Source organism: Fusarium verticillioides, chromosome 2 (assembly GCF_000149555.1).
Source record: "Fusarium verticillioides 7600 chromosome 2, whole genome shotgun sequence".
In the NCBI taxonomy this organism is placed as follows: Eukaryota; Fungi; Ascomycota; class Sordariomycetes; order Hypocreales; family Nectriaceae; genus Fusarium; species Fusarium verticillioides.
The window spans coordinates 2,963,682-2,990,873 of NC_031676.1; the positions used below are offsets into that span (position 1 = coordinate 2,963,682).

The window sequence follows — 27,192 nt, forward strand, 5'->3', positions numbered from 1 at the left end:
TCGTACAAGACTATATCTGCTTGCTTGTAGTAATAATAACAATGATCGGCCAGTTATTTTCTTTTCTTATCCGTTCCGCAGGCCGTTGAAGCTGGGAGGCAATTCACGATCGAGTGATGCCGTCGCTTACAGCGTTGATTAGCCAAGCAGCAATTTCATTAGCTCAGGCCTTACAGGTTAAAGGATACAATTTCAATAAGTCCAACCGAATTTCAATTATAGTTATTATTCCTTCAGTTCGCATTTCACTCCAATATTACGTAGACATTCTACTAAACACAGGTCGGTCGGTGTACTCTCCACCACACTGATATCATAAGTACTCTTGAGGCCGGGGATCGCCATGACTGCTCAAAACATCAGCTGGGAACATCCCTGTTTGTTGTTTAGCTTATATGAATCGGCGGGCTACACAAGCGGCCGTAGCATCTTTCTGACGTTCGTATTGAATCCATGGTCATGAGCAAGGGTGTGTCGTCATAACTTCTTCTCAATGGTTGCTCAGTAGTATCGTTTTGGTTGAAAAGAAAAGTTCGTTTCACATACTCCGTAATATCCAATATTAATAGCACGAAAAGAAGGACGTTAGTGGCTTTGTGCCGGCCGGGATCAACACCGGGGAAATCAATGCGGGGTATTCTAGATGTACTCGGGCCAGCTTGACCAGATATTCAGATATTCACATGTATGTATGCTCAACAGGCCCCGAGAATAGTCAACAAACCGTTTGATCAAAGATAAATTATTTTAAACACCAATCGAGATCGATTGCATCTCATGAAACACAGCAAGCAGATAGTCTGGTACTATGAGAGCCATGCTATCATGAGTCTAGGATGCTGATACGATTCAGGTGTCATGATGAGCGGCTAAAAAATTGTATCATTTCAAGGGTTTTCGCTAGTGACTAAATTTCAAGATGCTCATATTGGTAGAAGCTAACTGATGCCCACTCATTATCATCGGTTCAATACCGAAGTCATATCCGTCAACATCTGCCGCCGTAGACTACCGAAGCCGGCCCAGTCCCCGGACTCGGACCCGTAACTGTATTGAGCATTCATCATAGCTCAATTCCGCGGGGTCCTCCACTATGCCCTGTAGGATAAATGTTTAAGCCTGTCTCTCCCCTCTACCATCCATCATAACGACTCAATCTTTTTTTTTGTTGCATGTGCTTTCTCCTCTAACAATAATCTCAGGAGTGCTTCATTGATCGTTGAATTGGTTCTGCTGTGGATTCTAGCTTCGGCTTATATGCGACCTACACTCATCTCAAAGCTCCGAGCAACACCTTTCGCTGCCAAAATGCCTGTTCATCATCTCATGGTCGGTACCTGGACTCCTCCAGGTGCTATCTTCACTTTTGCCTTTGACGATGAAGCTCTTACACTTAAGCTTGTGAAAAGGACCGAGATCCCCAAGGATGAGCCCATTTCATGGATGACATTTAGTGTGAGCTCATCTTAACACTCTGCAAGAATTTTACTCACATTGCCCTCCAGCATGATCGCAAAGCTATTTACGGTGCTGCTATGAAGAAGTGGTCCAGTTTCGCCGTCGAATCGCCAACTTCGATAACTCACCAAGTCTCTCACCCAATGGAGCACGATCGTAAGTCACATCTGACCAGTCCATATTCTGGAAACTAACCTCGACAGCCAATGCTTCTCTTGCCACCACGAACACCCGTGCCATCTTCCTTCTCGCAGCGAACAAGCCTCCTTATGCCGTCTACTGCAATCCTTTCTATGATCACGCTGGCCACGGCGCTGTCTTCACCACCGATTCCACTACAAAGGCTCTCAAGGAAAATGTTCAGAACTACCCTTACCAGCCTAACACGGGTATTCACGGAATGGTCTTTGATCCTGAGGAGGAGTACCTTTATTCTGCCGACCTCCGTGCTAACAAGATCTGGACCCATCGCCGTGTCAACAAAGACAACCCTTCTCTTGAGCTGGTCGGTTCTGTCGATTGTCCCTGATGCTCGAGACCACCCCCGCTGGGTGGCCATGCATCCTACTGGAAACTACCTCTACGCTCTTATGGAGAAGGGCAACCGAATCTGCGAGTACCTCATCGATCCCGCAACTCGTCTGCCCGTTTACACTCATAAGCACTACCCTCTGATCCCTCCAGGTATCCCTGATAGGTGGACACAGTACCGTGCTGATGTCTGCGTGCTTTCGTCGTCGGGCAAGTATCTCTTTGCCTCGTCCCGTGCCAACTCCTTCGACCTGACAGGGTATGTGGCCGCCTTCAAGCTCTCGGATACCGGCGCCATTGAGCGCCAGATCTGCCTCAATCCTACACCTACGAGTGGTGGACATAGTAATGCGGTTGCACCTTGCCCTTGGACAGATGAGTGGGTAGCAATCACGGATGATCAAGAAGGTTGGCTGGAGATCTACCGCTGGCAAGATGAGCACCTCGCCCGTGTTGCAAGGGTCAGAACACCAGAACCTGGTTTCGGCATGAACGCCATCTGGTATGACTGAGAGCACATTAGCGTGGATGAATAGAACAAGCATAAAGTTAGAATGAGACAAAATGTGACGTCAAAAAAAGTATTATAGTTGCCAAGATTTGGCTACTGGCATCAATGCTGCAGAGATGTATTAACTAAACCCTACCTTGTGCCCAACAATCAAGGGCCTTGGTTTAGATATGCCACTCCTAAGAAACAATTTCATCAGACCCCGTTATCCATACCACTAAATAGGCCCCCTAATGCCGACCATTTGTTTTACGACCGTGGTCATCTTCATCACTGTCGATAGCTTCTTCGTGATCCTCAGCTAATAATGGTGTCCGTTCATGCCCCTGAGTCCGCGCCTGCGATTGTCCATGAGTACTTGTGAAGCCCATGTGGGATGCAGCGCGCGGCTGGGCGGGTCTTGAGTCATCATTGGGAGGCGTATGGCTCGCCCCAAGACCTTGTTTGATTTTGAAGAGGCTGCGGGTGTTGCTGCGGGGGTTCGCAGCTCGGTTCGCAGGTCCAAGACGAAGTTGAGACCTCATTTCATCTAGACTAGCCTTCACAACAACTGGAGTGCCTTCAATGCCCCCATCAGAGGTCCGGCGCTTCATGTGAATAGCAGTCTTGGCAGCATTGTGGAAGCCTCCTTCATAATTGCTGTGGAAAGAAGCAGTCTCAACATTGGGAGGGTGTTCCTCAGCGTGTTCTTCAACATCGACCAAAATAGAGTCGCCTGGGGCCTTCTTAGTGGCCATTGCAGCGGCTGCCGCAGCAGTTGCATGAATTCGGCGGGCTCGGGGTGCGGGAGTAAGACGTCGGATAGCCTTGTGTACATCGACGTAGACATCGGATTCGTCAACAATTTCCCTGTCTGGTCAGTCATATTCATCATGAGCGAGATTGTCAACTTACTCTCCAATTAATTCCTCAATCACATCTTCAAGAGTAACAACACCTAGGGCACCATGGTCAGAGCCGGGAAATTCCGATACCAGCACCATGTGCGATTTGCCCTCCTGGAAGAAGTTGATGATGTCCAGACAGCTGGTCTCAGGGCGTGTTTCAACAATTGCCCCGAGAGGCACATCGCGGACGGGAATTCTATCTTCGGGATCGTAGGTGATGAGTGTCTTGACCAAAAGCATGCCAACAAAGTCCAAGTGATTTCCAGAACGATAGATAGGAATTCGCGAGTACCCAGAGGATAGAATATCATCCATGGTCTTTTCATCGAGGATGTGGTCTTCGGCAAGCGTATAAACATCGGAGATGGGCGTCATGACTTCAGCAACAGGCTTGTCCTTCAAGTCCAAAACAGCTGTGATAATCGTAACCTCATCCTGGTTCAAACGCTCGGAAATCTCACCCAGAGACTTGTGGAGGGTGACTAGCGTCTTAAGTCCGCTCTTCTTGTACAAGGTACCATGATCCTCACCCAGAATCCAGTCGAGAAGCTTTGCAATAGGCCAAGAAACGGGAGCGGTGAGGTACATAAGAAGAAGAACTGGGGTAGACATGTATCCGCCGATCGGAAGACCATATCGAACGCAGATGGACTGGGGAACAATTTCACCAAAAATAACTGTTGCGGTTAGCAAAGCCTACCAGAGCTATTATATTTCACATACCGATGAGAACAGTACTGCCAACGACAGCAGCAACACCTCCTCCAAGAGTTCGGTCCAATACAACGGGAAGTGACTCGTTGACAATGACATTGGATAGCAGCAGTGTGACCAGAACCCAATGCTTTCCTCGTTTTAACAATTTCAACACACGTTTCGCATTCTTAGACTGTGATTCCGCGGGATCGCCCGATAAAACCTGGAGATAAATACTGTCTTGTCCCATCAAACTGGGTAGGTCAGCATGCATCGCGCATCGCCAAGAGGGAGGGGAACTTGCGCAATTGTCAATCCAGCAAAAGCACCACCAAGAAGAACCAGGACCATTGAGGCAACAGCGAGGACCCAGAGGCTGGGACCGCCCTCTTCGCCAGCGTCATGGTGGCCCTTAGTGTCAACTGGAAAGGCAGAGACAGCCGTCAAGCTCGCACCAAAGACTCGGCCCAGACCAATGACAGCCGGTCGTATTGAGCCCATGTTGTATCGTCCAGCGTTCGCCATTGTGACGGTATGGGTATGTCGTATATCGAGTGTATAGATATATGAGTTATCTCGTCACCGCAAGGCGAGGCGGGAAGACCGCGAATGCCGATTGTCAAAGGTCAGATTGAGTTGATGAACGCGTTCAAAGCAGGCCAAGGTAATCAATTTCCGACGGATAGGCGCAAGCGACCTTGGCAATGCTTACACGATAATGACCGGAATGTGGCTGAGACAGGGGAGCTCGGGGTCAAGATGAAGCTTGAAGAGATGCTGTCGATAAGAACCTGAAGCTATTCGGACAATTGAAGTCTTTTTGACTCGTTTCGTCTAGTCAAAATCCAACCTTTTGGCACCAAAGGTGAGCTTTGATGAAGAACAAGAACGACGAAGCAAAAGAAGTGGGACGAAAGGGTTGGAATTAGCTACCTTATCCTTGGATGATACGGGTCATCTAACTCGCGAGCACGATGACGAAGGGGAACTGCCAGGGAGGAGAGGACGATTTTATTGGTGGAGGCGCCACTAGACCAGGTCCAGATCCCGAATGCAGTAGTACGAAGTCCACTAAAATCTTGACGTTGCAGAAGCTAAACCCGTTCGTTACGATGCCCTTAGTTTCCCAGCTAAAACCCGGATGAGGTCATGACAAAGACAATCGATTCATTCATGGATTGTCAGGGAGAGGCAAGAAAACTGGGGATCCCTATAAGGTAACTAAATGACAAAAAGATTTGTGTATAAGTTTAGAATAGACCCATCAGACCTTTAGTTCAATCATTTGGCACCAAGCTTAGGGCTAGAAATTTCTTCAGAGCATGTGATAATCGTCTCATAATAAAGGTTTATTTTATCTTTCTTTTCTTCTAAGCCAGCACTCCTAGCTGTAGTCACGATTGCATTGCCACCCTTGAGCATGTTGAATGGTATCCTCACGTCGTTCGACTAACCAGCACCGTGATCACAGCTTAACCAGTCCAACATCAAGAACTCCTGGGGAGTTATTCAAGTCCTCCAAGACTTCACCACTCACTGGCCCGAGAACACCAAGAATCATCAATGCCTCGTTGCCTTTCGGGTCAGGCGGGGTGTCGGCTCCCTTAGTAGCTTCGGGATCCAGACTGGCCACTTGCATGAACTTGATGTTAATCCCGTGCTGGCCTAAAACCATCCCTACTCCCCCGATCTTGCCAGGCTCATCATAGTTGTGCAGTATAATTAAGGTTCCCTCCGGTGTAAACACGCCATTGAACCTGTCCAACTTGGAGATGAAGACTCGTTCATCACTCGCGTAGCCTTCAATCACCTGCTCACTACCACTGCTGCCAGCCTGGTATGAACGTAGTGTCACCAGGTTGGCATAAGTCGAAGGCGAATCGCCAGAACGAGTCTCGCTAATCACAATGCCTTTCTCTTTGGCAATGAGTGCTGCGTTGACCATGTTGATGTGCGAGTCGCTGAACGTGGACACGAGACCTTTGACAAGAGCAGCAAACAGCGGCTTGGTGTTGGTCATGCCAGCCAGGTCGCCGTGATATGTGAGCTCGAATCGACGTCCCCCTATCATGCCCCCTTTACTGCGCACGAAGTGCTGCGTATAGAGACGACCCATCTTTTCGACAAGCTGCACAGATGGTTGCAGCTTGCGGTACTCTTCCGGCATGATAATAGGGGCATTGACAGCGCTAGTAGGAAGTCCACCATGAAGAATCTCTAGGACCTGCTTGCAGACATCCATTGAAACATTCTCCTGTGCCTCTACCGTTGAGGCTCCCAGGTGAGGTGTCGCAACAACCTTGGGGTGTTGACTGAGCCGGGCTGCTGCTGAGTCTGGGGCCAGTGGCTCTGAAGACCAGACGTCAATACCCGCTCCTGCGATCCATCCCTCATCAAGTGCTTTTATTAAAGCCTCCTCATTATACACACCGCCGCGTGCAACATTGAGCACACGAGCTGTCTTCTTCATCTTTTTAAACTCTGCCTCGCCAACTAAGTCCAGCGTTGTAGCAAGCAGGGGCGTATGAATGGTCAGAAAGTCAACCACAGGAAGCAGGTCCTCCAACCCAGGGACCAGCTCAACGCCTGTTTGACGAGCCATGTCGGTGCTTGCATAAGGATCGACTGCCTTAACTGCCATCCCAAGACCTATGGCCATGCGAGCGACATTCATTCCAACCTTGCCCAAACCGATGATGCCGAGGGTCTTACGGCCGACTTCAACACCCACGAGCTTGCTTCGCTCCCAGCGGCCAGCCTTGACACTGCTGTCTGCCTGGCCCACATTACGAGCTGTTGAAAGGAGGAGTGCAATAGTGTGTTCTGCCGCTGCAAGGATGTTGCCTGAAGGAGAGTTCACAACAATAACGCCTTGGGCGCTTGCGGCAGGGACATCTATGTTATCAACTCCAACACCAGCCCGAGCAACAACCCTCAGCTTTCGTCCAGCTTGGACGACTTCAGCTGTAACTTGCGTCTCGGAGCGAATAATCAGGCCATGGTAGTCAGGGATCAAATTGATAAGCTCAGGGGCCGTTAATCCTTTACGGTTGTCAACGTCAAAGTGAGGGGTGAGTAAAGCTAGTCCATCTGGAGATACTTTCTCAGGTACGAGGATCTTAAGACGGTTTGAGTGGCCAGTAGAAGTTGTGTCAAAAGTAGCTGAAGGGGACATGGTGAGTCGAGTAGGTGGTATTCTGAAGTACTTGCAAAGACGGTGTGTATACTAAGAACAGTTCAAGTGAGGGCACAAGGCTCAGTATAAGTAAAAAGATCGAGATGACGTCCCCCTCTTGTCTTTGTCCTCCCATGAGACAGATAACCGCCACCTTTTTGGCTACCCAATCCAAGGAGCCCAGATCAGCCTTGATCACCGTTTCTCAAAGTAAAAGTCCTTAATAAGAACGGGCAGATTGAGATGCAGAAGTCTGTCCTCCCATGCAAGCACCCCACGGAGGCAGTGATCTCTGGCGCGGGGGTTGTTCATCTACGCGCGTAAAGCTCTTTCGGCGAGTGAAGTATTGTGATTACAGTCAGAGTACTACGGCACGGTACAGGATATGGCGGGGCACCAAGAGAGTAACCATCAATGTCCGTGGAGCTTGAAGCTTGAGCTTTAGTGTGGCACCAGTATCTCAGACTCAGCCTAAGCTGCAACCCCTCATTTCTCCATGTTCAACTACTGCAAGCCACGGCCCGTCGTGGGGTACATAGTACAAGCATTCCAGTGCCACCGCTGGAAACGACCCGTGTCTGCCGGGCAAAGAAGTCCAGTTGCATTGGATACGCTCACCTGGTACATGACGGGGCGAAAACACGGCAACATGGCTCACCGGTCAACCCGGGATATGGTCTCAATGGGCACAAATGCCTGTATCGATATTCTCGAAGCCATCATCTATTGGAGGGCGCTATTAAGTAATTGGCCTCTAACAGAGATGGATATCACTGTAACTATCAAGGTACAAAAAGACTATTTGTACGATGAGAGCCTTATTAACCGGCGGGAGAAAACGACCGGAGATCAATTGTTTGCCCCACGCCATTTACATTGTGCATCGCTTGCTCTGCATTATGATGATGATTGGCTTCATTTCCCTTCTTATGCGGTAAAACATATCAGATTTGTTGCCTTGTTTAACGAGATCATTTTCTAAGTTTGAAATCTCAATCTTGAGGTATAGGGCTTCGTTGTTATAGAATATGTATGTAGCGGCATCTAGAAGTTCTCCTTGCCAGAGAACTTCTCATTCTGTACAAGCTCAATCCAGTAGCCATCAGGATCCAGCAAGAAGGCAACGTTCTTCATTCGGCCGTCTGTAAGTCTCTTCTTCCAGCTCACGTTCAGATCCTCGAATCGCTTGCAAGCCGCGTCAATGTTGTCAACCGAAACGCCTAAACTTGTTAGCTTCATGTATGCTCTCCTACACAGATATTAACTCACAGATGTGGCCGAATCCCTGAGGCTGGCTGTTACCATCATGATAGTGGAAGTTCTCGTCTTTCTCGGTGCCATAGTTCCATGTCAATTCGAGAAGACCCTCCCGATGGGTAATGGTATTCTCATCCTGGCCTTCAGGGAAAGGCTGATCGCCAGGGTATCCGAGGAAGTAGAGGTTGAAGCCGGCCTCAGGGTTCTCAAGGGTGCGCAGTCGAGACATGCCAAGAACCTCCTGATAGTACTTCAAGGACTTCTCAGCATCCTTGACACGAAGCATGGTGTGGTTCTAGATCATTAGCTAGAGATTCTAGAAGATCGGCAAGAATGGTGAACAAACCATAGTGTACGTTGATACATCAGTCTCCTTCACATCCTCTGTCTGCTTGTAATCGTTTCTGGCAACCACCTCGACCCAGTAGCCATCAGGGTCAAGTACAAAGGCGATGTTTCGCATGCGTCCATCCGTCAGCTTTTTCTGGAACTTGTAACCAGCATCCTCAATACGCTTGCAGGCAGCCTGGATGTTGTCGACGGCAATGCAGGTGTGGCCAAAACCACGGTTAGGCTCTTGGTTACCATTGTTCACCTTGTACTCAGGATCATCCTCAGTGCCGTAGTTGTGAGTCAACTCGATAAGTCCTTGTCTGTCAAAAGTGCTCTTGTTGTGTGACAAGGCATTAGGAGAGTCATAGCCAAAGAAGTAGAGGTCGAATTTGCTATCAGGGAACTCGAGCTTCTTCACAAGGCTCATACCAAGGAATTCGTAGAATTTAGCTGCATTTGGGTCAATATTCGCACAGGTAGTGAGTTGGTTCAATTTAAGCTTAAGATGAGGCTTGATGATCAGGGCTGTGGACATCAAGGTGCCTGACTTACCGGAAGCCTTGGGGTCCTTGACTCGGATCCTTTTGAACCGAGTTAGTATATACTTTCCTAACGAAGATGCATGGAGATCTGCACTTACATTGAGTGGTTGAACTTGTAGTTCTTGGTATCTGTAGTTGAAGCCATGGTGACTAATCTGGATTGTCCAGCAGCAATAGCAGGTACAGGAATACGGGGAACTGTCTGTCTAGTAAGAAAGTTTTGGATGGACCTGATGCGCTGTGCGGCTCTTGCAAAGTTCATTGAGCTTTTTGTGCAGTATGAATTGAGTCTGTGAGAAATTATTGGATTTTATCATGATAGCCGAAACATTGGATCGTTGAGTAAGCCCCTCCATTCGGTGACTAACCCCACCTCTGACGTCAAAGCATCCTTTGTAGAAGCAGAGAGATTATAATTTCTATAGCACTACAGCACGCAGTCATCTACAATCACTTGGTATTCAATTATGTCAAAAGATCTCTGTCAGTTCTCCTGTAGTTGTTAATCATGAAAGAGGCACCATAAGGTAAGTTCAAAACTGATTAACACGGTGTTGTGTAGGGTAGGTATTCTTTCTGGCCGGGCTCGGAATGACAATGCATATGTATGTTCGGAACTGAGTAAACTGCCTATCTGTTACAGGTCCCTTCTAGGATAAACTGGTCTTTATTAGGTATGGGTATCCTCTTGTCCTGATGCAGCGAAGGCGCATTGTTTCACAGGGCCATTGGCTATCTATTGTCGTAAGAATGTAACTCAACCCCCTCTCTCATTGTATTCACTATGACACAGGCTTCCATTTCAACAAGCGGTAGCATCATATTCCCACACACCATACATAGATGCCAGTTAATAATTCATTAGGTTCCAGCTTAGTGACATAAAGGATGATGCTGATTCTACACTGCCTATCCCCTTTTGTTAGCGACACAGACATCAAATTGTATGAACCGTACAAAAATAAACCCAGCTTTATGCACCTTTACCGAATATGTCGTCAATGAACCTAGGCCAACTGCTGTAGTTCACTGTTGAGGGGCCGTTCTCAGCCGCCAACAGCCTGTGGAACTAATTTAGCGGCCCTGGGCAGCCAAACCTAAAAGAGATGGATTTCTATTTACTCACCTCAGGGTTGCTGCAGTCAGTATTAGGTAGTTAGCCGCCCACTCATCGCAATACCTCGCGTTCTTTGACTTTACGCCCTTTCTTTACGGTTTCTTTTCTCAATCCTCACCACATCACAGCATTAATGCCATGATATATTTATCCTCATCTAAGCTATTGCCCCTTGTTCAAAATTACGTTCAAGGCTAGCAATAGTGACCGCCAACTCGAAACTGTAACCGTCTGCAAAAGCAACACTTTAGCCATCATGGATCGATTCCGAACTACTGCGGGCGAATATGAGGACTCGGCCATCATGGACGATCTAAAGGCTGTTGGATATCAGGAAATTACTGGATTGCAGGAAGCCCAGGCTCGGTCGCCCTTGACGAAAACGCGGTCCATGTCCGATGGAGGAGGAACCCCCTCTCGACTCTCTCCCTCACCACGCATCGTCGAGGCATCTCGACGGACTTCAAAAGACGACACTAGTATTCCGACACCTCAGCCAGTGACGCCCCGGCGACCAAACTTTTCCAGCCGTGGCTTTTCCATACAGATGCCCCCTCGAGAATTTACTCCACCAGCCGCGAACTCATATGCCAAACCCGCACCTCTATCACCTAAACTGGACCACTCCCAGATATACGCATCTCCAACCAATATACTTCCTCGTCGTTCCCGTGGTCTCGACTTCTCTCGCGCCGCTACCAGCCTGCATCACTCGACCCTCGCCGAGCAGTCTTCTCCCGATTCATCGCCCACCGCTGGTGGCCGGGCTATGAACATACCGAGCCGAAGAAGTCATTATGCCGGCCCGGAACAAACATCGACGTCTCTGTGGTCCGTCATGGGCAACCAGGAAAAGATGCACATCAGCAGCTCGCTTGGGAGCCAGGCGATTGGCTCTGATTCGTCAAGTACCTCTGATGACGATGACCTGATGGATGAGGACATGGACGAGACCTACGTAACAACTCCGCAAGTCCATAAGATTGGTCCAATTCTCGGTCCCCAAGGGTCTGGTGGGACCTTTGGATCCCCTGCAATGAGCAGCCTCATGAGTTTCCAACAGCGACAAAGACCCCGCAAACAAGCCAAGAAGAAGGCTCGTGGGTCCTTGGGACTGGGATTCAGTGGTGCATCTCTATCCAAGTCACCACCAACTAATTCTTCTCGAGCCCGTCGCGAGAGCATCAGTTGGCAGGCTAATCAATTGCACATTTCTGGTGCAGATTCCGATGAGACACGAGCAATGGGAGATGTGGACGGGCTTGGAGATGGGCAGCGCAATGTCATTCGGAGGGTAGTAACAAGACGGGGAAATCTTTTGGCAAGTCACTTATATCAGATTCATACGAGCACGCAACTAATTCGGTACAGCCCAAGACAAAAGGATTCGCGCGCATTCGTGCTGCGCTCATGGAAGAGAGCACTCCCGCCGAGTCTGAGTTTCGTCGAGAGGCCGAAGTTGTTAAACAAGTTCGTGATTGCGATATGGAGCTTGAGCCCAGGATCTCACAACCGGCCTTGGAATCAACTCAATCAACAACAGCACCCTCTTCACCCAACTTGACACAGCAAGAAGGCCTGAACGACGTACCCGAGGATGATATCATGGGCGACATATCCGTGGGTCTCTCTAGCAGTTTTAAGCAACATGCTATCAAGAACTCCAAAGGGAAGACGTTCTGGGACACCTTTTCTGAGTCGAGTAGCGCCGGCGGCGCCAGAACCACACCGCCTCCTGCCGCTTTTCTTCCTCGAGGCTCATCCTCTGGTATTAGCGAAGACGTGGCGATGGACTCACCGTCAGTTGGTGGAGCTACTGTAAGTGCACCCTTGTCTGGTCAAAAAGAAACAACAAACTAATGTTTTGGGCCCCGCAGAATGGCGGTACTCAACCACCAACTGCTGCAGAAATAACTAGAAGAATCAACAGCAAGCGTCGACGGGATGATGATTTTGATCCTGTTAGCTTCAAACGCCGAGCTGTGAGCCCTGGCATGAGCGTTCACAATTCACCAGTCATGCAGAGTCCACTCCAACGAGATGGTATGTCATGGGGTTCTCGTCCCGGTAGTAACGGCGGCGATAAGGCTGGCAGTAGTGCACCAAGCGAAGCCGGCAGCACACCAGGAAACCTATCCGGCAGTAGCTCTGCGGCTGGACGACTAAACAGTAAAGGCCGGGTTGGTTTCCAAGGAATGATTGATACTCACGATGGGATCATGCGTATGAGCATAGAGTAGCCTGTTTCTTTCTCTTGGGAATATTGGAGTGCCTCGAAGGAATCGAGCCTTTGCACCATGGAACTAAAAGCATATGGAGGCGTTATGAGCTTTGGCGTTGTTTAGGAACGGATTGGTATGGGGTCTTCAAACATACAATCTTTGGAAGCGGCTTGTATTTCTAATACCCTCATCTTGAGCAAAAATATTACGTATCATCAATGTCTCTGATTATATAAATGCCGTGTCTGTAACAGGCAGCCCCTAACGCCTAAGAAGAAGCCTTTCTCAAACCACTCCTTGATTATCCCTCAGAAGAAATCCTAACGCCGCCTATGCCAATCCGCTTGTACCAAATATGATGCCATTACTCCACGCCAACACCCTCCTCTGGAACAGTGAGCGTGCCAAGCTTGTCGTCAAGCCAACGAGCTAGCTCAGTGGCATGACGGCGAAGGGCAGTTACTGCAGCGGCAGAGCCTGCATTACTCTCCAGACTAGCTGTTGTTTGTCCACCAGTGCTCAGAATACTGTCCGCTCCATCTGGACTACCAACATGGGATGACTCGCCAGTGGGAACATGGAGATCATGCACATTGAGCACGCCATGCTCTGTGGCATCTGGGTTGGCGGGTCCGACGCAGACAAAGAGGAGACCGCACTTCAACCTACGGATCACGACAGTACCGCTCGTAAGTTGAACCGTGACGGTAGCAGGCTTGATGCCACGTCCCTTGCCAGACTTGTGTGAGTCGAGCTGCTGGCTTTGTGATAATCGATCTGTCTCGTCTTCGAGGTCATCCTCTTCCGGTGGCGAGCTTCCGATCGGATCGGGTGTGCGAGAACCGGGCAGAGACGCAGCGAGGGCAGGTGCCGAGGTGGAGTGTATGGCGAGGAGGGATGCGGCAACGGTCGCATGTGTTCGAAGAGCGGCCACAGGATGAAGGCTTGCGTGTGCGAGAAGCTTGCCGTGAGGGCTTGTAAGAAGAAGCGTGGGAAGCTGGGGAGTTCGGTTCGCGTTGAGGAACGCCGTAAGGCGCTTTGTGAGGAGAAGAGGAGGCGTTGGGTGGGAGATGGACATGATGATTGAACGATTGGCTATTGACAAGTTGATAGCCTCTGCGGACTTTTCTGAGTCCAGAATCTGACGTGAATCTTCAATAGAATAGGAGAACAGGGTTAGGTTATTATACAGGAACGAGAAAGGACCCGCTCGTTGCTTGGAAGAGAAGAATCAAAGCCTTAATGCGTGTTGAGGTGGAATAGGGAAACGGCTCAGGTCCAGGCCAGGTTCAACTTGTTCAAGCCTCGTTGATAGCGGGGCACCCGAAGTGGAGAGCTTGTGACTGGTTTTATCTCATTGGCTCTGTATATTGACATGCAGTCGTGTAAGATCATTGGCTCTTTCATTGCTGGGCCTTTAATTCGAGCCCGGTTCATGACAAAGAACATGATTATTGTGAGGCACCCAGAAAATTATCTCGGTTTATAAGAGTACTATTAATAAAAAAAAAAAATAATATATGGAGACAAGACCCTACTACACTTATTCCTGCTTACTCACATTCTCATTGCGTAGCTCTCTGAAGTAGGTCATCCTCAACATCCACGTAGAGTCTCCCCTCCTCAGTCTCTTGCTTCCACTGTCCATATGCGAGCTCCACCATCTGCGCAACCTCTACCATTCTAACCCAAGGTTCCATTCTCTGTGCAGGGTTGTATCCTAGCATTACCATGATCATGGCACGCAATGGTTTGGTGTAACGAGCTCGTGCAAGGTACGAATGGATGTTGATGGTGAACTCGGAGCAATTATGCCAAGCTGGACAATCGGACCATCCTGAGACCTCTTCTTTACATTCCGTCTGGCTTATATGCTCACACCCACCAAGTAAGCAGTCACATCCTTTTTCAGTGGCCTCTTTCTCCAGACAGCCACCGTCTGCGCAGAAAGCGACATGTGAACAACCGCACTCCTCACAGTAGTAAGTTGGAGCCTGGCCAGTCATCATGGTGAAAACCGTCACCCCAATAGACCACAACTCGTCTCCGAGGGTATAGGGTCGATCTCCCTACAGTATGTGAGTTTGTGGTAGTTATTGATCAGCTTTGAGTACCAACCTCGTTCGGAATCGACGCTGGGGGGACACGATAGTCAGATCGAGTATCTTCCAGCCGCCACATCCCCTCCTTTGTAGCCAATGCCATCCCCTTCGAATCTGAGTGAATAGTGTCAGGATCGAATTGATCATCCACAACGTGACATGTGACAGCTGCGTTGCTAAAATCGCCCAGTTTACATTGGCCATAGGTCTCATTGCCTCGAGGATGCTGAAGCCAAACATTCATAGGCTCGATGCAACGATGCAGAATTGGGAACCAATCGGTGTTCACAGAAACCCATTCCCTGACCATATGATGACCAAGTTGCTCGGGCCGGTAAACCAGTCGTTTCCCGTCATGGAGATAAGTCACTGCGCGAATCAAAGAACGCAGAACGTGCCAACAGAGAGATTCCGGTAGATAGAAATCAGGACTTGTGCAGGGATAATGGCGGAACAAAGCGCTGAGGTTACCAGCATCACCAAAGTCCCAGACGAGCATCTGAACATTGTTTTCCGGGACAATGTCAGATGTTTGTGACTTGTTGAAAGGCCAATTTTCTATGACACCAACGATGGAAATGAGGTTTTCGTGATTGAGGATCTGGCGGATAGTGTAGGCTTGATTATGGGTCGATAGAAGTGTGTTGAGAGCTGCTGCCTTCGTGACATCGACAGTACCATCAGGCTTCACTCCGAAAGGGCTGCTAGGACTGGCAAGATACTTCTCTCGTCGCGGGTCTCCCTTTCTCGTGACAATCCAGACGTTCTTCTTGACCTTCTCGACGAGCTCAAATGTTGGTTTCTCAACCTCTGTGGTGGGACTACCGAACATCCTGATATCAGGATTCGACGAGGATTCGGAAGTCATGATGATGGTAGAGACGGCGTGTTCACTTGAGGCAAGAGGAAGATGTAGTAGATGAGATGTTCAAGATATTTCTGAGAGTAAATATTCCTCTTGTCATGACCTCTGCTGTCGTCCCTGGGACGGGAACAGATAACAAAGAAGCCAACTCCGACACATGTTGGATGAAGCCAATGATTGCCTCATTTCTTTGTTCGAGTGAATACGATGCTGTTTGCGCTATCCAAACAAAGAGATGTCTGATTTTGTCAGTTACTGATGTGCATATCGGGGAGTAGCGGTTAGTCTCAAGTACAGCCATTGCTCGCACGACCCTCTTAGAGTTGTTTCGAACAAAGAAAAGGTGTGATGGGAAAGTTTATAACGTCATGGGTGAATACTCAGCCCGCAATGGCCTAATTGCGTTATTTCTCAATATTTGAGGCAGCCAACAGCCAACAGCCAGCAATCAGTAATTATCATTGTGGCCGCCGTGGTGAAAGCAACCGAGGCAAGTTACAGTAGCTGTTTGATCGATAAAGCACCTCGTCTTGTCAAGTCATGCGATGCCATTGAGTGATTGTGAGTTTATTATGGTGTTCCTCGGGAAATGAAGATTTACATGCAAGCGGGTTTCTAAAAATGCCGAAGACCCAAGATTGCGACCAAGTTAGCTCTTGAGTCTCGACTTTGTGTGCAACAGTCTCGGTGCTTCTGGCATGGATTGACGCGGGGGAGGCAACCCGACCACTATTAGCACGTTTCACCCATTCGAGTGACCCGAGAGAATTGGGGGATTTGTTGCGATGCAACCACGCTGAAACTCGAGAATTCGGGAGTACCGATCCAAGTTTCATTTGATAATGTGCTGTTCTTGTCCTTGTCTGTTCTGGTTACACGGCTTTGTTGTTATCCAGAATTATTACCGCTGAACACAGCGGCTAATCGCGCTGATTCGCTGTTAGTGTCTGGCGCCGGGGGATTGGTCGCGCCGTCTTCTTGGGCCGTCAAGATTCCAGTTGGCGGTTGGAGGATAAAGAAAACCAGCCACTGAAACAAGAGAAATGAGCGAACACCAGCGGCAATGCCCAGTCTTCTCCATCCAAGGCCCGACAGAGGCAATAGGTTCAGAACCACTGAGTTCTTGTTGACAGTGGCCTTCTTTTGCGCCGCAGCAATCTCCACAGCCAATCGTTGGTCTCGATGAGCCCTCAAGATAATGCTCTCAACGTTTGGCGTTTGGTACCTGCAGGCAATGGCGCCACTAAAGGCCAGGGTCCTCATAGCGTTACACTTGCTGTAGATGCTGATCTCCGCTCCTTCCTGTTTGAAGTCAAGTCAATGCTGGATTGTATTGCGATTTAACTACCTTAGCCCTGAGGCACTCTCCTCTCATTTGAAACATCCCTCCCATTTCCGCCGTGTCTCATTGTTCCAGACTCTCTTTCATTCATCTTCCAGCCTTCTACTGCTATTGTACAGTAATTGTTCTTGCCACAGCTTTGACGGCTCTTTTCTTGGCTTCAGTACAATCTCTCTTGTGTCGGTTTCGTCAATCTTTCATTCCATTGTCTCGAATCTCAAACAATATATCGTCATTCAACCACCGCGAACAGCCATCCTTATATGGCTATTGTTCTCTATTGAGTCCTAACATCTACGGATTTCACTCATCCCTTTAAGATACCTTCTTGAATATTTCTCCTGAACAACAAAACATATCTATCTAATCGAAAGTATATACGACATATCAAACTACAGCCATGTGTTCAACTTTACACTAAACCCTCACTTATCGCGCACCGGTTGCAGCACGAAATTATCACGATCGCTTATTTTCATTGTTTTTTTTTCGACGTTCTTGCTTCTGTTTCTTTTGATAGCGGTGTATTCGGTCTTCGCTGGCGAAGGAACCGGATATCTTGCCACTCGATCACTCGACAACCTCTATACCCACCGACGACCTCTGTTTTTCGAAATAGCTTCCTCATACGATCCCAGTTCTCATCATGGCTTGCTGCGGGAATCGAAAGAAGCAGGTTGTGGGGATTGCTGACCAGAAATGGGAATACATCAATCTTCGCGACTTCAAGAGCCGTGGATGCGGAACTGTATTCGCTTATATCTACCTGTGGCTTATGCTTCTCGTTTCAGTTGCGGTCTACGTTGTTGACAGTTTTACTGCCGTCAACCTACTCGTGTTTGATCGTTGGTCTTCAAAGATCGATCCTGCCATCTCTTTCGACGTCACGAAATGGATCTTCTCTATTTGCATTATTCTCTCATTCATCAACCTAGCTTACGAGGGATTCCGCGCATTTCGGGTTATCAGACGAGGCAATGTTGCGGAATCCTATCTTGACAGCCTAGCCGTTCGATGGGAATCAATTCGACTTGGTTCGCAAGGTTGGAAAAGATTCCTAGTCTTTGCTGAACTCACCAAAAGTAAAGAAGGCGCACAATATATTGCGCTCTTCACATATTTCAACTTTCAAGGTATGCTTACATGTTATGTTAACTTATGAAATACTCTTTACTTATTTCTATAGCCTGGATCCGAGTCATCATCTGCTCAGGTCCTCGCCAGGTCCTCAATGCTTTTACACTCAAGTCAGTGTATGAGGCACAGTTGACGCCTACAGCAGACAATGTGGGCGACTCCATTACTGGATTTTTCGAGAAGATCAAGATTCTTGCCGAAGAAGATTATCAACAGGCACTTATTCTTTCCGGAATGTGTTTCACTCTGGTTATCTGGGTGTTTTCTGCGCTTTTCCTTCTCGCTGCCGTTCTGTTTTGGGTATTCTTTTTATACCATTGGATTCCTGCAGCCGACGGTGGTCTTTCTGGATACTGCGAGCGGAAGGTCACCAAGGCATTGATGAAGATTGTCACAAAGACGGTCAACAAAGCTCTAGCTAGGGAGGAGGCTAGCCGCTTTAAGGCTGAAATCAAGGCGGCCAAGAAGAATGGAGAGAAGCCTCACCTCGACCGAGCTGCCACCTTACCAACTTTGCCAAACGTTGGCCCAGCCACCAAGATGGATCACCCACCAATTCTCAATCGTAACGACACCATGATGACATTGCCACCTTACACCTCACGCCCAGGTACGCCAGGTGGCATGGAGAACGCACCCCCAGCTTCAGAACGAACTTTGCCATCGAGACAGGGCACTACGGCATCTATCGCGAGCTACGCATCCCGAGCCACTTCTAGATCCGGAGGTGGATATGGACGGATCGCATCCCCCGTGCCTGATGTGCCTCCTATTAACTACCAGGGACAGACTCAACCCCGATCTACCACTGACAGGCATGATAACTTTGGGCCTTATCCTCCAAATCAAATGGCAATGGACCCAATGACAACTCTTCCCGGGCGATTTACAGAGAGTCCTGGTCCAATGAACTCTGACATGGCGCCTTTCTTCCCTCCCCCGACTCGCGCCCCCAGCGCTCGCCCTATGGATACCTTTTCGCAGCCCATGGGAACATTTCCTTCGGCTCAGACACCCCAGTACCAAGCTTACAATCCTGGGGGTCGCATGAGCACTACATCATCTGTGAACTCTCACCAGGGCGGAGCCGCAATGCAACGGCCTTTCAATCCTCCAGTACGAAGTGCTACAGGGCCAATGCCTTTCCGGGGACCTCCACAAAGGAACTTGACGAACCCAATGCCGCCTCGCGCAGCATCTGCGAGACCTGAAAGGGCCCCTCCCTATAACTATGATGTTGAATCTCAAAGACCAGGTGGTTGGTAAATGATTATATCAAATATGTTGGATTATTAATGAATCACGAATCAATAATATCATGTCCATAGATGGACTCTTGCCCCAAGAAGCCTGAATAGAAGTGATAGATGACAATTTTGACATGTTGGAGGGAGTGGTGTTGCCATGCTGACTTGGGCGTTCTGATTACTTATTATTCGTGCTAATGTCGTGAGCAACCCTGCAGTGTGGTCAACTACGCCCTTAAAAGAGAAAAGCCCACGGCTGGCGATTTGTCGACAGCAGGAACTCAATCTTGGTTGCTGACATATACTGATGACATAGAATTGACTAAGTCGGAGGTTTAATAGAGCGGCATGACCAAGCTATTTCTTTTGAACATTCTCTTTCACAGTCTTGCACTGAGCTTACAATACGCATTTCAAAGTCATTTACTACGATTATACGGACCCTTTGTCAATAACAACATGCCCTCAGCGACATCAGAATGGCACGAGGGCGAACTAGCCGTGCAAAAGCAACTCAAAGTCCCTAAAAGAGGAAACCCAACGTTTCCAGGTTTAGCACCCCAGTATGGCATGCGAGTGATGCAGTCGCCCTTGGTAGCCCTCGGAACGCTGGATAGCGAGGGTCGCCCATGGGCTACAGTATGGGGCGGAGACCGGGGCTTTGCAAGGCCAGTAGCTGAAGGCGTGCTCGCGTTCAACAGCTCAGTTGATACTCGCCACGATCCTGTCTTTAGAGCCCTCTGGGATGGGATTGACGATGACGGGGTGAAAGAAGGCGCTATTAACAGGCCGAATGGAGGCGAAGGAAAAGGAATGGCAGGATTATCCATCGACCTGGAGACCAGAGATCGCGTAAAGCTGGTAGGAAACATGATTGCCGGTGCCACAGTAGAGGAAGGCAAAGCAGTACAGATGGCCATGGCTGTAACCGAGAGTCTGGGCAACTGTCCGAAATATCTCAACAAAAAGGATATTGTACCTAATGAGATGGCACCAGAGCTTGTCTTGGACAAGCTGCCCTTGTCACAGGAGGCCCTAGATCTGGTTGCAGCGGCAGACATGTTCTTCTTGTCGAGCACAAATGGGGTCACAATGGACACAAATCATCGTGGAGGAAGTCCTGGGTTCATGAGGATTATCAAGAATGAAAAGGACGGACTGGACCTGATATATCCAGAGTGTGAGTTTTACATCCCCTTGTTCATGAACAAAGCTAATGAAGTATCAGTCTCAGGCAATAGACTATATCAGACACTCGGCAACTTCAGAGTGAATCCACTGGTTGGCATTGTTATTCCGGATTATAACACAGCCAACGTTCTTTATGCCACAGGCAGCGCATCAATACTTGTTGGTGATGAGGCTTCTTCTTATCTTGCAAGAACAAAACTTGCGGTAAAGATCTCAATTACTGCTGCAAAGTTCGTCAAGTCGGGACTGCCTTTCCGAGGCGCACTGGGCGAATACTCGCCTTACAACCCTCCTGTCCGTCACTTACTCTCAGAACACGATGCGCATATTGCCGACGCCTCATCAAATGGTATCACGGCAAGCTTGATTAAGCGTGAAGTTCTTACGCCATCCATTGACCGATACACCTTTGAGCTATCTTCGACAAAGCCTATCAGTGCATGGCACGCAGGACAGTATATCACTTTGGACTTTGAGCAAGAAGTGTCGAGTGGCTACAGTCATATGGCCGATCACGATCCTCAAAGTATCAACGATGACTATGTCCGAACGTTTACTGTGTCAAGCCCACCAGAGAACAATAGAGAGGTACAAATCACAATGAGGAAACATGGTCCAGTCACGAGCTTCCTGAGAAAGCACAACCTTCGTGTGCCTTTGGAGATACCGGTAATTGGCTTTGGCGGCGAAGAGGGCTTCCGCGTCCCTTTGGAACCGAAAGGTCCTCAATCTGTCTTTATCGCGGCTGGTGTAGGAATTACGCCTGTCCTTGCACAAGCGCCAGCTGTACTTCAACACGAAGCTCCATTTGTGCTGCTCTGGACTCTACGCTACGAGGACTTACCCCTTGCGAGTGACACGTTCTCAAGAATTCCAGGGCTCTCAAATGTGACTACACTGTTCGTCACTGGTCAGCCGGACAAGGAGAACTTGTTGGAGGACGCCGAGCGGGCTGGGACACGGGTAGTAAAGCGACGAATAGGCGCTGATGACATCGAGAGGTTCAAAGGCCAAAACGCCCGTTTCTTTCTGTGCACAGCACCAGCTCTGCTGACTGCCCTGGAAGGTTGGTTGCTGGGAGAGAAGGTTGTCTGGGAGGACTTTGGATATTGAGGAGTGTAGCATACAAATTGAAGTACTTTCCTGGTTCCGGCTCATCTGTTTCCTTGGCTGCCTGGGCACATGTCTCACACCTCGGCCCGCCGGAGGTTCATGTTAGCCTACGGCGGTGCAAAGGACAATTGAAGAAGTACCGTAGGGTCAAACCCCATGTTCCTTGAAGCTTGCCTCTAGTTGCGGGGAGCGTTCCACTGCCGAGTTAGTCAAAGTCTGGGGTTGAGGAGAAGAGCTGAGCTTCTTGAATCGGATTTGATCTACATCAGCCTCTCATTGCGAGCATAAGCCGATCAACGCTGCGTATGCCACATCATCAAATGGAAACAAAACTGGGCTGTCCTATGGAATCTCCTGAATCGAGAATGAATTGGTAAAGGCTACCTTCGTAGTCATGTAATCTACTAATGAACTCGTTTCCCCGCAAACATGTTCGGGAGTTACGCTTTGTCCCACATCCCGCACTGGATGCTGCGGATCCGCACATTCTTTGTCTATGGCGGAGGGACTTATAAATCTAATATTATTAAGCTCATGTGGAATATTTGGCTTTTCCTTGATCTGGCAAACGGTGGATGCAGTTCACGGGGTCCTTAATGGCGTGGGAGATATCCCTTGTTGATTTCGTCAGCTTCGGCATAAAGTAAGGTCAAATTTACAACGTTATAAGTAAATGCTCCGAATCGTAGAGATTTATAGCCTCTTGTGTGTGAGCGTACTCGGGTGGTAATACTGGTAGGCTGTCACGGTGTATTTCATCTTTTTTCACATTACTGTAACTAGGAGGGTTCTCATAGTTCTCAGGAAAGCCGCCACGAACCAAGAGACTCTGGAAGTAAAAACCTCTACTATCAATTGCCCCAATCAGTGACTCCTAGTGGAAATGGTCCCGAAGTCGCTCAAAGCGGTTCTTTTTTATCAACATCTGCTCCCGTAACTACCTCCCGCAGTCTCAAGTCACTGCCCTATCTCTCGGCCATGTCCAGATGAATGCTTACTTGTACTTTCCGAAGAACAGCAAGATACGTCTATTTCCTCGGACAAAATATTACAGTGATGACACCGAATTTCCGAGGATTTGCAAGCTGGTCCGCTGTCGGACCCCCGTCACTCACTCACCAAAAACGGACAGGCTAAAATGAATCCATCGCAGCACTATCGTGGCAGAAGCAGCTTCGAGCTGGGGACACAGTGGACCTCTTTCAGCTCCCTCCAAAGTATCAATTGGTCCGCTAAGTAGCTAATAAGAGACACGCGTGTTTTCTCGGCGTCTGACTAGCAACGAGGCGAGCTGTCGTCTGAAACCGTCTGGCTAAAAGAGAAAATACCTGGTGTGATTACGAATTCTTGGCGTAGAATATTGTCTGTGGTTTTCGATAGTTCGGCTGCGAGTTTAAAGAAGCGATCGGGTGTCAGTTACAAGTAGGACTTGGTTGAAGGTATAGGAAGCCCATGTTGAAAGAACAGGAGTGGTGATTCGATGGCAATCACAATAGCGAAAAACTAGTTAATGTCGTAGATGTTTCTCCTGCTTCTCCGCCAAAGGGCACGACATGGACATAAATTATTCATATTCTTGGGAGACCATGATCTGACTTTCTCTTTAAAGTCACAGCACGCAGATTGGCTGTGCTAAATTCGAGAAGCGGTACATTTTTGAATCACGAGTCAACAGTACAACGCTGTTGAGAATGGTGGAGAAAGCTCGTTTGGGGCTCCAAGCACATCCATGTTTATATGGCCCAGGGATGAGCGTGGAGCCAACTGCTGCAATAGAGCTTTGACTATAATAAGTTGCTGTTTGAGAGATTTAATGGATAAACCTCAATGTTGATCGGGGCGGTTTGAGACACTGCCGGCTCAACTTACTAAAGATCACACAGTTATGCTAACCATTTATGTAATTGTCAATCGAGAAACCTTCAGCGTAGGAGTTCTGGCAATCAAAGATAGCTAGAATCACCCCGCATTTCCTGGCAGGGATTGAAGAAAGTGATTGTCGTCGGTATGGAATCTGATTGATTCATGGTGCTTACAAAGACATCTTTGTGGCAGAGCAACGAAGTCAGACTGGAAGACAGCCCAATGTCAGAGAATGGCAAATTCCGTCAGTTGTAAACGGAGCAGATCATCAAGCAAGCCGAGATATCTTGCTTTGAGTTTGGTCTGCATGCTGAAGATTTACAGAAACTATAATTTGTAGTTATACGGTTGATAACCATATTGGTTGACCGATTGAAAGCTACCTTCAGCAGCACAGCTCCAGAGACCAATTCGATGAGCTTCGGTAAGACAGACCAAGGCCGACAATGCAACTTTACAGGGAACCTATTGGTGCTGCCGTAGAGCTTAGGTTCATGCTGCTACTGATGTCCATCTGTCCCTGTATCACGTTCCCTCGAGCCGGCTTGGTGGAGTGGCTCAGATCGCCGTCGTCATACCCCGCCACTAAAAGTTAGAACGTGAATGATTTAGTGAGTAATCAAGAGTGCCTTTGAAGCGAGCAAGGCCAAGCATGGGTGAAGATTAGAGAGAAAGGAAACCTCATAGAGATCGGTGGTAAGGGAATCGTGGCATAATTGGACGTCTCCAGTGCTGTAGATGATGGGAATTGGGAACGAGCCAATGGGGGAAACTAACCATTCCAGGAGTCACCAGGTGTAAAATCTTCAACAACCAAAGCAAAATAAATGGACAACATAACAAAAACAGTGGCTTCGTTGCACTCCGCTGAGGTCGATGGCGTGCGAATGGTGCGTCAAAGGCCTGGACTTTCGTATTTTGTGGGTGACTCTGTACCTCCCATGGATTCAGTTGAGTTAATGTCCACGATGGGTGACTAGGGTGTTCGAATGGCTAGGTTCGGATTCTTTAGCAGGCCTGAATCTGACCTACCAGAATGCTCAGCGCAGAGCCTATTCCCTCTGTAGTCCCACATTTTCCCTTGCTAAGGCAATGGATCTCGGCGCACGCGCAGCCCAGCACTCGCCCACCATCTTTGGCCTATGCCTGCCTGCCCTGCCTGGAGATTTGAATCCAATTCTCGCAGAAGGGCCGTAAGGAAAACCTTCTTTCTTCTACTTCTACTTTGACTTCCCACTTCCATCTTCTTCTCTATTCCCGCCCAGACGAACACACTCACTCATTCACTTACATGACCCTTGTTCACACGCCAGCAGCCTCAACCCAATAAGCGATAATACCTGCGAAACTCTTACTGCATCATCATAATACGTGCAATACTTGCTGATTTCGGAACCCCCGCCATCGCCATCCGCCTATCCATTTCTCCAGACTCGCGCAGTATCAAGTCAACAACAATCGCAAAGTTGCCACATCTCTATTTCGACCATCTCCTGAAAGCCCCGACGACTTCAATCACCGCAACTGGCTGGATCTGCCCATTTTCAACGAGTCGGTCGTAATTCGGTCTCTGCGCCGATACTGCCGTGCCCCTCGCTTCCGTTCGCCGTCAACTACCGGCGCCGGCCGCTGTTGCTCATCGGATCGCGAAACCCCTCGTTCCGCTCAACCCGCCACTCTCATCTCAGAAAACGATATCAACTACACAGCAATAGCCGAAATGGCTTGCGACTACCAATACGTTAAGGAGCACACGAGGGAGGGTTACGTTTTTCCCTCGCACCGCTTCCAACGATCATGTCCTCCAGACAAAACTCCGCTATGTCTCGTTGCTTGCGGCTCTTTCAGCCCAATCACCTATCTCCAGTAAGCTTACCCTGATGACTATGGCTCTTTTGACAGATCATCCGATCAAGTTCAATGCTTTCGACAAATGGGCAACGATGAAATTTGTCAATATTTGCACAAGTATTCGCTAACTTTTGAGCAGCCTTCGAATGTTTCCCATGGCTCGAGACCATGCTCACAATGAGAGTAGGTTGCGCGCTCATTGCTTCTGAAGCATCGCTGACATTATCAGATTTCGAAGTTGTTGCAGGTTTTTTGAGTCCTGGTAAGTGATGAAAATCCTACCATATATGAAACATACCTGAACTAACGAGATATCAGTCAGCGATGCCTACAAAAAGAAGGGCCTAGCTCCTGCTCATCACAGGATTGAGATGTGTAGGCTTGCGACCGAAAACAGCTCTAAGTGGCTAATGGTCGACCCATGGGAAGCTGAGAGCCCGACTTACATCCCAACGGCCAAAGTGCTTGATCACTTTGACTATGAGATCAATGAGGTCATGGGCGGTGTTGAATGCACTGACGGAAGTCGAAAGCGCTGCCGCATTGTGCTTCTTGCTGGCCTCGATCTCATCCAGACCATGTCGACTCCTGGTGTGTGGGACGAGCGTGACCTTGACCACATCCTGGGCAACTATGGCGTTTTTGCTTTGGAGCGTACAGGAACTGAAATTGATTCAACCCTGGCAAACCTGAAGCAATGGGAGAAGAATATTCACATAATTCGTCAGGTATGTTGTTCGAACCATTGCGTGGGTATTGTGATACTAACCATGGTACAGGTCGTTACCAATGACATCAGTAGCACCAAAATTCGCCTATTGCTCAAACGCAACATGTCGATTGACTACTTGATTCCTGATCTTGTAGTCAGCTACATTTTCGAAAATAATCTTTATCGGGATCTCGATATGCCTGACTCGAAGGGCAAAGAGAACGCCATTACGAATGGGCCCGATGCCGGCACCAGCACTGGTTGATTGTTTCTGTCCCGGCGGTAAACGACAGAACCAGTACCCACACAGACATCGATCCCGATACAGCTGCCGAGCTTTGAGCACGGTAGCCGAATCATCGAGAGCTCACGACATAAAGACCAGAGCCCAGGCTGTGAGCGAGAGCAGCTTGTGATCTTATGTTTGAGTCGTTGCGATTTTCAGGGTCTAAGGACCAATGTTAGTCATCGCAATGAACCATAATGGTTGAGTTGTCCTAAAGGCATCGAGTGTGGAATTCAGAAGGCGTAGTGATGAGGAGGTGGACTTTTCACTTTCCTTAATGACAGGACGTCGCTCTTGACGCAACCTGCTTTGTATCAGCGGTTGGATAAAGCGCACTTTTGAGCGGAGATATTTCCATCAATTGAGGCATACAAAGACGGGGCATCCCGCTATCTTGGGCCCAATTTGTTACTATCCATGCTTAGCAACTCGCCGGCTTCGTCGGAGGTCTCCGACTGTTGATATGCACGTGTCCTCGAAATTGAGGACGAATTGTAGGTCTTTAATTGGAGTTACCTCGGCCCGCTTCGATAGTCTTTGTTGCCTTGGTTTTAAAAAAAGAGCCTTAAGTTTAAGCTTGTTGGCAAGCCATGATTTTATAGAGAACCAGTTGGGTAACCAACATATGGAGTTTTTGCTAGATATATACCCGTTCACATCACTGGGACCAATGACACAATTTATTGTTTTCTAATGGCTGTGCCCTGAAACCTGAATGATTCCTGAATGATTTCGATTGGACGAATGATAAATC

At 48.6% G+C, this 27,192-nt stretch overlaps 11 protein-coding genes across 14 annotated transcripts; 5 read left to right on the forward strand and 6 right to left on the reverse strand.

Moving 5' to 3' along the window:
* The first annotated feature begins 1,111 nt into the window (after positions 1-1,111).
* Positions 1,112-2,609, forward strand: FVEG_15389 (muconate cycloisomerase). The gene is made up of 3 exons (XM_018904513.1): positions 1,112-1,455; positions 1,506-1,614; positions 1,662-2,609. The coding sequence occupies exon 3, from the start codon at positions 1,665-1,667 to the stop codon at positions 2,499-2,501; it is 837 nt and encodes a 278-aa protein (XP_018748286.1). The 5' UTR covers positions 1,112-1,455; positions 1,506-1,614; positions 1,662-1,664; the 3' UTR covers positions 2,502-2,609.
* FVEG_04032 (hypothetical protein) lies at positions 2,548-5,212 on the reverse strand. 3 transcript variants are annotated; one of them, XM_018891719.1, is made up of 5 exons: positions 5,017-5,212; positions 4,388-4,933; positions 4,111-4,337; positions 3,395-4,064; positions 2,548-3,349 (listed from the first exon to the last, which is right to left on the reverse strand). In XM_018891719.1, exons 2-5 carry the CDS (start codon positions 4,606-4,608, stop codon positions 2,731-2,733), a joined length of 1,737 nt encoding a protein of 578 aa, XP_018748283.1. In that variant the 5' UTR covers positions 4,609-4,933; positions 5,017-5,212; the 3' UTR covers positions 2,548-2,730. The 3 variants fall into 3 exon arrangements, with proteins under 3 accessions (XP_018748283.1, XP_018748284.1, XP_018748285.1); XM_018891720.1 differs by having other exon boundaries at positions 4,388-5,094; XM_018891721.1 differs by having other exon boundaries at positions 4,111-5,094.
* A 169-nt stretch (positions 5,213-5,381) lies between these two features.
* Positions 5,382-7,476, reverse strand: FVEG_04031 (phosphoglycerate dehydrogenase). The gene has a single exon (XM_018891718.1). The coding sequence runs from the start codon at positions 7,256-7,258 to the stop codon at positions 5,549-5,551; it is 1,710 nt and encodes a 569-aa protein (XP_018748282.1). The 5' UTR covers positions 7,259-7,476; the 3' UTR covers positions 5,382-5,548.
* A 585-nt stretch (positions 7,477-8,061) lies between these two features.
* Positions 8,062-9,717, reverse strand: FVEG_04030 (lactoylglutathione lyase). 2 transcript variants are annotated; one of them, XM_018891717.1, is made up of 5 exons: positions 9,489-9,717; positions 9,401-9,429; positions 8,862-9,298; positions 8,528-8,810; positions 8,062-8,478 (listed from the first exon to the last, which is right to left on the reverse strand). In XM_018891717.1, exons 1-5 carry the CDS (start codon positions 9,650-9,652, stop codon positions 8,303-8,305), a joined length of 1,089 nt encoding a protein of 362 aa, XP_018748281.1. In that variant the 5' UTR covers positions 9,653-9,717; the 3' UTR covers positions 8,062-8,302. The 2 variants fall into 2 exon arrangements, with proteins under 2 accessions (XP_018748281.1, XP_018748280.1); XM_018891716.1 differs by having other exon boundaries at positions 8,187-8,478; positions 8,862-9,429; positions 9,489-9,685.
* Positions 9,718-10,526: 809 nt separating this feature from the next.
* On the forward strand, positions 10,527-12,959 carry FVEG_04029 (hypothetical protein). The gene is made up of 3 exons (XM_018891715.1): positions 10,527-11,828; positions 11,879-12,325; positions 12,385-12,959. Exons 1-3 carry the CDS (start codon positions 10,764-10,766, stop codon positions 12,745-12,747), a joined length of 1,875 nt encoding a protein of 624 aa, XP_018748279.1. The 5' UTR covers positions 10,527-10,763; the 3' UTR covers positions 12,748-12,959.
* On the reverse strand, positions 12,819-14,089 carry FVEG_04028 (hypothetical protein). The gene has a single exon (XM_018891714.1). It carries the CDS (start codon positions 13,805-13,807, stop codon positions 13,094-13,096), a length of 714 nt encoding a protein of 237 aa, XP_018748278.1. The 5' UTR covers positions 13,808-14,089; the 3' UTR covers positions 12,819-13,093.
* Positions 14,090-14,219: 130 nt separating this feature from the next.
* FVEG_04027 (hypothetical protein) lies at positions 14,220-15,699 on the reverse strand (the record flags this gene model as incomplete). Its single annotated transcript, XM_018891713.1, has 2 exons — positions 14,220-14,798; positions 14,848-15,699. The coding sequence occupies 2 exons, from the start codon at positions 15,697-15,699 to the stop codon at positions 14,295-14,297; spliced, it is 1,356 nt and encodes a 451-aa protein (XP_018748277.1). The 3' UTR covers positions 14,220-14,294.
* An 885-nt stretch (positions 15,700-16,584) lies between these two features.
* Positions 16,585-16,959, reverse strand: FVEG_04026 (hypothetical protein; the record flags this gene model as incomplete). Its single annotated transcript, XM_018891712.1, has 1 exon — positions 16,585-16,959. One exon carries the CDS (start codon positions 16,957-16,959, stop codon positions 16,585-16,587), a length of 375 nt encoding a protein of 124 aa, XP_018748276.1.
* A 74-nt stretch (positions 16,960-17,033) lies between these two features.
* Positions 17,034-19,571, forward strand: FVEG_04025 (hypothetical protein). Its single transcript, XM_018891711.1, has 2 exons — positions 17,034-18,171; positions 18,225-19,571. Exons 1-2 carry the CDS (start codon positions 17,685-17,687, stop codon positions 19,439-19,441), a joined length of 1,704 nt encoding a protein of 567 aa, XP_018748275.1. The 5' UTR covers positions 17,034-17,684; the 3' UTR covers positions 19,442-19,571.
* Positions 19,572-19,881: 310 nt separating this feature from the next.
* FVEG_04024 (hypothetical protein) lies at positions 19,882-21,767 on the forward strand (the record flags this gene model as incomplete). Its single annotated transcript, XM_018891710.1, has 2 exons — positions 19,882-20,602; positions 20,651-21,767. The coding sequence occupies 2 exons, from the start codon at positions 19,882-19,884 to the stop codon at positions 21,724-21,726; spliced, it is 1,797 nt and encodes a 598-aa protein (XP_018748274.1). The 3' UTR covers positions 21,727-21,767.
* Positions 21,768-24,755: 2,988 nt separating this feature from the next.
* Positions 24,756-27,189, forward strand: FVEG_04023 (nicotinate (nicotinamide) nucleotide adenylyltransferase). The gene is made up of 5 exons (XM_018891709.1): positions 24,756-25,455; positions 25,580-25,623; positions 25,670-25,702; positions 25,759-26,168; positions 26,220-27,189. The coding sequence occupies exons 1-5, from the start codon at positions 25,310-25,312 to the stop codon at positions 26,415-26,417; spliced, it is 831 nt and encodes a 276-aa protein (XP_018748273.1). The 5' UTR covers positions 24,756-25,309; the 3' UTR covers positions 26,418-27,189.
* Positions 27,190-27,192: the final 3 nt, after the last annotated feature.

Bases quoted from the DNA above. Each gene is read 5' to 3' on its own strand.
- FVEG_15389 (XM_018904513.1), top strand. From the start codon at position 1,665: ATGCTTCTCTTGCCACCACGAACACCCGTGCCATCTTCCTTCTCGCAG.
- FVEG_04032 (XM_018891719.1), bottom strand. From the start codon at position 4,608: ATGGCGAACGCTGGACGATACAACATGGGCTCAATACGACCGGCTGTC. The intron at 4,065-4,110 runs GTATGTGAAATA...TAACCGCAACAG, and splicing joins TGGCAGTACTGTTCTCATCG to TTATTTTTGGTGAAATTGTT. The intron at 3,350-3,394 runs GTAAGTTGACAA...CTGACCAGACAG, and splicing joins ATTGAGGAATTAATTGGAGA to GGAAATTGTTGACGAATCCG.
- FVEG_04031 (XM_018891718.1), bottom strand. From the start codon at position 7,258: ATGTCCCCTTCAGCTACTTTTGACACAACTTCTACTGGCCACTCAAAC.
- FVEG_04030 (XM_018891716.1), bottom strand. From the start codon at position 9,652: ATGAACTTTGCAAGAGCCGCACAGCGCATCAGGTCCATCCAAAACTTT. The intron at 9,430-9,488 runs GTAAGTGCAGAT...TCGGTTCAAAAG, and splicing joins TACAAGTTCAACCACTCAAT to GATCCGAGTCAAGGACCCCA. The intron at 8,479-8,527 runs GTGAGTTAATAT...TAACAAGTTTAG, and splicing joins TCAGGGATTCGGCCACATCT to GCGTTTCGGTTGACAACATT.
- FVEG_04029 (XM_018891715.1), top strand. From the start codon at position 10,764: ATGGATCGATTCCGAACTACTGCGGGCGAATATGAGGACTCGGCCATC. The intron at 11,829-11,878 runs GCAAGTCACTTA...AATTCGGTACAG, and splicing joins CAAGACGGGGAAATCTTTTG to CCCAAGACAAAAGGATTCGC. The intron at 12,326-12,384 runs GTAAGTGCACCC...TGGGCCCCGCAG, and splicing joins CGTCAGTTGGTGGAGCTACT to AATGGCGGTACTCAACCACC.
- FVEG_04028 (XM_018891714.1), bottom strand. From the start codon at position 13,807: ATGTCCATCTCCCACCCAACGCCTCCTCTTCTCCTCACAAAGCGCCTT.
- FVEG_04025 (XM_018891711.1), top strand. From the start codon at position 17,685: ATGGCTTGCTGCGGGAATCGAAAGAAGCAGGTTGTGGGGATTGCTGAC. The intron at 18,172-18,224 runs GTATGCTTACAT...TTATTTCTATAG, and splicing joins CACATATTTCAACTTTCAAG to CCTGGATCCGAGTCATCATC.
- FVEG_04023 (XM_018891709.1), top strand. From the start codon at position 25,310: ATGGCTTGCGACTACCAATACGTTAAGGAGCACACGAGGGAGGGTTAC. The intron at 25,456-25,579 runs GTAAGCTTACCC...ACTTTTGAGCAG, and splicing joins AGCCCAATCACCTATCTCCA to CCTTCGAATGTTTCCCATGG. The intron at 26,169-26,219 runs GTATGTTGTTCG...ACCATGGTACAG, and splicing joins ATATTCACATAATTCGTCAG to GTCGTTACCAATGACATCAG.